This window comes from Daldinia childiae (genome assembly GCF_008694065.1).
Source record: "Daldinia childiae strain JS-1345 chromosome Unknown Scaffold3, whole genome shotgun sequence".
NCBI classification, from domain to species: Eukaryota; Fungi; Ascomycota; class Sordariomycetes; order Xylariales; family Hypoxylaceae; genus Daldinia; species Daldinia childiae.
In genome coordinates this window covers 539893-546845 of record NW_022984644.1, presented here as the reverse complement: position 1 = coordinate 546845, position 6953 = coordinate 539893, and the positions used below count along the sequence as shown (strand labels likewise).

Here is a 6953-nt window from a genome sequence, read left to right as displayed (position 1 = left end):
GCTATACCTGAGGCTGAAATAAAAGCAGTCTATTGCGACACTGTTGTACACGACTGGTGCTACTCCCCTGCCTCTCGACGTCGAAGCCCTATGGCTTCCCTCGGAACAACCGTGCCGGGATTAGACGCGTATACCCTCCATTAAACCCCCTCAGTAAAACTCCTAATATAATATGCATGAGACCTGAAAACGCCCTTGTTGGAATTAATAAATAGCTCTTCGAGGAGCCACTGACCGAAAAACAAAGAAAAGGTGGCATTAACCACGTTATCGTGTGACGATATCTCGGGTATCGTCTAAAAACTACCCATCACCATCAAATCATGTGGATATTATGTGGCGGCGAACAACAAAACTGTCAACCTAAAACGAGGTGGGTCACCGCCTCTTGAATTTAGACAGCGAACGCCTACCCTAGAGCATCGTGCCAAACGTCTCGTCAGTCTGGATCCGCTTCCGTGGGCTGCCGTCCTCCGTGGTAGGCTTTCGATGACGGAACGTAAATCCAACGAAGAGGCCCTTGCCCATTTGCTCTTCTCGATCGGCCATGGTTTCAAGAGCCTGTTGTTTATCGTGGACTTCTTTGTACTTGGCCATGTCAGCTTCATTGGTGAAATCATCGAAGTACCCTGCATCCGTCTCGGAATCCAGCTCGGGTACAAACGGGGCTTTCGACTCTCGAAGGGTGTTCCAATCTACTTCGGCAAAATAATGATGCTCGAAGATATCCTTAATATTGGAAAATCGCTTGGATCTCGAATTGATACACCTAGAACCAGTTAGCCTTATTTTTCATCCCAATACTCGCGCGAAACTTACGTAGTGATAAAGTTCCAGGTACGAGTACTTAAGAAATAGTTCGGATCCTCCCAGACCGGTCGCTTAAGCACTTCTTTCCAATGCTTTAGATTATGCCACGTCTCATCGGCCGTAGAGCCTGCGAAGGGAGGAAATCCGGTGAGGGCTTCGAATAGCATGCATCCCAGGCTCCAATAGTCGACAGTGTAGTCGTACTCCTCGCCGCGGAGTACCTCCGGAGCCATGTAATCTGGTGATCCTACTATGGATTTCGCATAATTCGTGTCCCTCTCACGCATGGTTTGATAACCCTCTCGGCGCTCTGCCACGGTTCGTTTATCCATAGCTTTACCAAACGGCACAGTAGTCTCAGAAGCCTTCTCGAGTCTGATACGCATCGAATTGATCTTTGACGATGCAACATTGCCAGCCGCCAAGCCGAAGTCGGTTAGTTTGACGTGACCAGTGGAATCAATAAGGAAGTTTTCTGGTTTCAAATCTCGGTGGATATAACCCAGTTTGTGAAGTGCATCCACAGAGCAGAACATCTCAGCGATATAGAAGCGAGCATGACGGTTGGATAAGACGCCCGTGTTGTTGAGGAGAGTTCTAAAGTCTCCACCAGGTACGTATTCCATGGCAAGATAAATATTCTTGTCATCTTGGAACGAGTATAAGAGGCGGACGAGCCACTCGCTGTTGGCAGTGGTAAGGATATCTCTTTCCGTGAGGACATGGCGGATCTCGTCCAACTTAAAGAGCAGCTTCTTGCTCATGACTTTCAAGGCGCATACCTCCTTGGTATCCTTTTTTTGGGCTAAGAACACTTGCCCGTACCCTCCTTGACCAACCTGGGTTAGGATTTGGAAATCACCTTGTCGAAGGCGTATGCGACGCTTGCGGAGATTTGCCCGCTCTCTACCAGTGTACCTCTGCCACAACTGGTTGTATTCTTCTTGATCAGTTTCCGGAGGCGCTGGTACCTCAGCCTTAAAGGCGTTTAGCCGTGATTGTCTGGCACCGACATAAGTGAGCAGGTCGAAATAGTAGTCTAGGAAGTCTTCAAGCGGTCAGTAGTGTAAACATGGTTAACTAGGCAAGATAATCTTACACAATTGCGTGACATTAACTAGACGGCGGACGTTGGGCTTCTTCAGAAGCTCCATTTCTTCAGGAGTAAGACCGCGAGATGTGTTAAATCTCTTAGTCGTAGGCGTTATTGGCCGAGAATCTCGAAGCTGGTAGAGTTCTGCACGTGATATCGCAGCTTGGTTGTGCTGATAGACGGAGTCTCGTACCGGGATTCTAGACGGTGGCGTGTTCTCCTGTCCCTGCTTCTTTAAGGGAGTTCCCGCGGGCTCCCCTGTCTTATGAACGATACTGTTATCCACAGTGGGGGATGCAGTCGGAAAGTATCCATCATCAGCTGGTTGGATGTTGCTTTTGGCTGGCGATAGAGGGCTAGCTCCGTTCTGAGGTCTTCCAAGTCGGACAGGGCTATCGAGAGAAACAGGGTTGAGTTTCAATGCATCAAATGTAGTAGGAAGTTCGTTGGCTCCTGGAGGTATCGTCTTTTTGCTCGGGCTACCCTGAGGTGTCGAGACGGGAGTGATGAATGTATTCTTGGTCGGCGTACCTGGAAGGTCTGAAATGGGTGACTTTGCGTCTTTTGGACCTGGAGAGGGAAACATGGTGGAAAGGAAGCTTGCCATAGCTGAGGACACCAATGAAAAAGATTATAGTAAGTTCTGGTGTTGAAGCGTCGAAAGACAATCGAATAAACACGAAGCCCGGGGCAAGGGAGGGGCTCACTGTGGGAGCAGTTAACAGAAAGATGAAGATGGATCCAATTGATAAAGTATAAGACCAATTCTCATTCGAGGGATTATGCAAGATGCAAGAAGAAAGATCCAAACTCCATGCACGATGGTTGATCACTAACAACCAAATGATGCTTGTTTTTATTACATGCCGGTTGGAAGAATGAAAGGTGGGATACGTTCGCAATTGGGCTGCAATGAGAGGATGGCGGGGTCTTGAATTCTTGGGGAACAATAATAATAACTAGACACAATAATAGATCAAATTATGTAAATCGAGATATGTACTATGTAATTGTCAAAAGTCAACATTGTCACCCCGGCAGCCGCTAAACTACGAAACGCACCTGGTTGCTGAGATCTTTCCTTCCCTTAACCCCCTTGCTTAGTGCACCGTGCTACGGCTACGTGCCACGGTTGGCTACCCAGTATGTACGTACCGTATGCACCTAACCTAGAATAGACTCGGCTGCCCTGGCGCTATCCCCTGTCAATTTCAAGCCACCCTGTTGGAATCGTCCTGATTGCCCGGCTATCTGCTTATCGTTTAGTTCGTCTTATCATCGATGGGGAATAGTAATACCGTTTAAATTATTCGAATATCACACTGTGCATTGATGTGATGCAATAGCGCTGCACAAGGCTGAAATATCCTGCAAGAACCCATATTTCATAACTACCTCCGTACCTACTTCAATGTTCCCTGTCCCAAACGGCGCGTTTCCACTCGATTTATGCTGAAATGTAACGCAGTTTCTAACGACCATCAATCTTTCCGCAGTAGCTGTATATACCTTGTTGTCTGACTACCATGCCGAAGGAGAAGAATTTCAACCCGGTGCAGGCCCAGCGCAAAGCTGACAAGGCTAAAGCACTCAAGAAAGGTAATTGCGTATCGCCATCATGACTTTTGACGATATTGAACACCTACTAACTGTCTACTTGTAGGCAAGGCAGAAGCCGCCACCCGCCGAAATGAGAAGCTTGCAAAGCGAAACCCCGAGAGATTACAGAAGCAGATCGATGACCTAAAGAAGATTACCTCTAGCGGCGGCAAACTCACCAAGTACGAAGAATCGGTACTAGAAGGATTGGAACGCGACCTGAAATCGGTTAATAAGGCTAGGGAAGCACTGGGTGACAAGGCGCCATCTTTTGGCCGTAGCAGTGGCTTCAGAGGCGACGGTCAAGGGAACAATAATGTGCTGGGCAAGCGAAGAAGAGGCGGTGATGACGGTCTAAGCAGCGATAGCGACGTGCCAGACGATGTCAAAAGTATCCCTATGCCGCGAGACACGCCGCCACCAATTCCGAAGGAGATACTAGACAAATGGTATGCGAAACGCAGGGCGGCACGAAATGCAAACGATACACCGCTGGGCGGTCAAGACAGGCAACCGCCGCCAACCGCGCCGGTAGAATCTAAGACGGTATATGAATCGAAACCGATAGTACGCGATTTGCGTAAGGAAGCCGTTAGCGCATTCGTGCCCACGGCAGTTCGGATGAAGATGGAAAAGAGCAAAGGCCACGGTGGTCTAATGGAGCCTGAAGAAGCAGACCGTTTAGAGAAAGAAGGCTACCTCAAAACTACTCTAACCCAAAATGACGCGTCAGAATTCACCACAACGACAGGGCCCCAAAAAGTTTCGATGGAGGAAGTGGAAGACGATCAAGATTGAGCCTATCGAAATTCAATAACCATCTAACTTATTCTCGCGGGTGGCCGTCAGAGTCGGGTCCGTTCCTATTAGTTGAAAGTGCGGCGGTTTTTTTTAGCTAAACGCTATGAGTGCTGATAAAGTGCAGAGCTTGATTGTTACGCTTTGGCTAAATCCAACCTAGGTAGTGTTCCCCTGCTTCATGAAGGAGGGTCGTGCCGTCCCTTCGTCGCTGGTGCCTGCAGCCAAAGACGATTCCTGGTAAGAATAATAGCTTATCAAAAGGTCTGTTGGTTCTAGATACCTAAGTCTGGAGCATTGGGTATCACTCCGGCCAGGGGTAGACCGGTAGTTTAAAGGTTTTGTGGAGGTGAATGGATCTCTAGCGGTTGTGTAGTACGAATTTTCGAGACGTAATCTATATGCAAAAAGAGTGCGATATCACGTCTTTCACACCTTGCCGCTCGACGACTGGCCAAAGTGGGTTCTAGCGGGGTTGGAAAAGTGCGGTCTGTTGCCTCCGAGGACGGATGGTAACCTTGATGTTCCTGGGCTTCGGTCGAGATCGAACGCTAATGTGGACCCAGATAGTCATCGATGTTAAAATGTGCCAACATTGGATCCCCGAGCACCTGGCTACTATAAAAAGCTTGTGGACGTGCCCAACTAAGAGAAATCATGATTCTTAATGGTTTTCAATGCCATTCGATAACACCAGTCTTGCCTATGTATAAGATAGAATCGGCGGCGCAATGGAAGATATAGAAAAAGCCAAACAATTCCCACAACAGACCCCTGCCACAGAAACCCCTGATTCGGCTTATCTTGAAAAGGATCAAGGATACTTCGATGCAAACCAGAAGCCTGATTTGTATGCACAGGGCTATGGGCAGACCGTCGACAAAACTAATACTAACACCGGGCGTGAGACCCTCCTCGGAGATGAAACATATCCAGAAGGAGGGCTAGAGGCATGGATTGTCGTCTTTGGATCATGGTGTGGTCTTCTTGCCTCGTTAGGGCTGATGAACAGCATTGCAACACTCCAGACGTACGTTGCGACGCACCAGCTCTCTAACTACGACGAGGGTATCGTTGGATGGATTTTTTCTTTGTATACAGCATTGTGTTTTCTCTGCGGCGTGTATATCGGACCGCTTTTTGATAAATACGGACCCAGATGGTTAGTTGGGCCAGGTGGTATAATCGTTGTCGCAAGTGTTATGCTGCTGAGCATCTGTACAGGTATGTTCCCCCTTTTCTTTCCATCTTACCTTATGGAGAATATGCATGCTGACTTCGTTTAGAATATTGGCATTTTATGCTTTGCTGGGGCATCCTTAATGGAATAGCGACATCATTTCTATTCACTCCGTGTCTCACAGCCATTGGTCACTTTTTCCATGAGCGCCGTGGGTTCGCCTCCGGGCTCGCAAGTACGGGCGGTGGACTAGGCGGCGTAATTTTCCCATTAATAATGCAAAGTCTCTTCGACAGGGTGGGATGGGGATGGACAATCCGCATCCTAGGTTTTATTTGCCTTTTCCTACTTACTTTTGCCGGTCTCTTAGTTAAGAGACGGTTGCCTCCGGCTCACAACGCAAGCCCGCATCCGGACTTTCGCATTCTAAAGGAAAAGTCATTTTTACTCCTTACCATCGGCGTTTTCTTCCTGGAGTTCGGGCTTCTTATCCCGCTCGCCTACATCTCGAGTTACGCACTCGCGAACGGCTTTAGTGAAAGCTTTTCATTCCAGATTTTGCCTATTCTCAATGCGGCGTCGGTGTTTGGACGTGCATTGCCCGGTTGGTGGGCGGATAAAATCGGTGCCTTCAACACGAATATGATCTCCCTTTGCGCCACAATATTCGCGTGTTATGTTGTGTGGTTGCCGTTCGGCCACACGACTCCTGGGCTCGTCATATTTGCCGTCATGTTTGGGTTTTCGACGGGCAACAACATCAGCATTACTCCAGTCTGCGTGGGAAAATTATGCCAAACGCAGAACTACGGTAGATATTATGCTACCTGTTACACTATTGTTTCTATTGCAGTCCTACTCGGCCTTCCTATTGCAGGTTCCATCGTCAAGGCCGCTGATGGTAACTACTGGGGTCTTATCGTGTTTACAGGGCTTACCCAGGTTATTTCTGTCGTCGCTATGTACGCGGCCAGGGCGGAGAAAGTGGGATGGTCACTTTGGGCTAACTTCTAGCTAAGGCGAATTTGGCTATCTAAGGTTTTCTATGACCTTGGGTAGCATGAAAGGCTGAGTACCTCGAAACAAATTCCTCGGTATCTGGTATCCGGCCGGTTTTGGGAATAAAAATTTGGGGTACGGCACAAATAAATATAGAGGGGAACCGGAAAAGTTATGGGATTATTAGAAAAATTGGTTAATGAACATTGTATGTATTTTGGTAGATACTTGGGGTTTCTGTATATTTGTCTATACATATGCGTATCTCCGCTACGAAGGGGGTTCTAAGGATTGGAGGTTAATGGGTAAGGTCATATTAGAATATCTAAGAGGTGGTCTTAGACAAGCGAGCGTCGGACTCGAGGATTAATAATTATGATTATCTCTACACAGACAAATAGAAGAAGAAAATTGGAATACAGAATTGAAGTGACAAGGTTGAAGCGATATATTAAGGTTAATATTTGCATATAA

At 47.6% G+C, this 6953-nt stretch overlaps 3 protein-coding genes across 3 annotated transcripts; 2 read left to right on the top strand and 1 right to left on the bottom strand.

Moving 5' to 3' along the window:
* Nucleotides 1-414: 414 nt before the first annotated feature.
* Nucleotides 415-2510, bottom strand: GL218_02896 (Serine/threonine-protein kinase sid2; the record flags this gene model as incomplete). The annotated part of the gene is made up of 3 exons (XM_033579436.1): nt 415-769; nt 820-1858; nt 1910-2510. 3 exons carry the CDS (start codon nt 2508-2510, stop codon nt 415-417), a joined length of 1995 nt encoding a protein of 664 aa, XP_033437244.1.
* A 919-nt stretch (nt 2511-3429) lies between these two features.
* Nucleotides 3430-4300, top strand: GL218_02895 (putative ww domain binding protein 11 protein; the record flags this gene model as incomplete). Its single annotated transcript, XM_033579435.1, has 2 exons — nt 3430-3502; nt 3567-4300. 2 exons carry the CDS (start codon nt 3430-3432, stop codon nt 4298-4300), a joined length of 807 nt encoding a protein of 268 aa, XP_033436683.1.
* A 731-nt stretch (nt 4301-5031) lies between these two features.
* Nucleotides 5032-6494, top strand: GL218_02894 (putative transporter MCH4; the record flags this gene model as incomplete). The annotated part of the gene is made up of 2 exons (XM_033579434.1): nt 5032-5524; nt 5587-6494. 2 exons carry the CDS (start codon nt 5032-5034, stop codon nt 6492-6494), a joined length of 1401 nt encoding a protein of 466 aa, XP_033436535.1.
* Between the last annotated feature and the right edge of the window lie 459 nt (nt 6495-6953).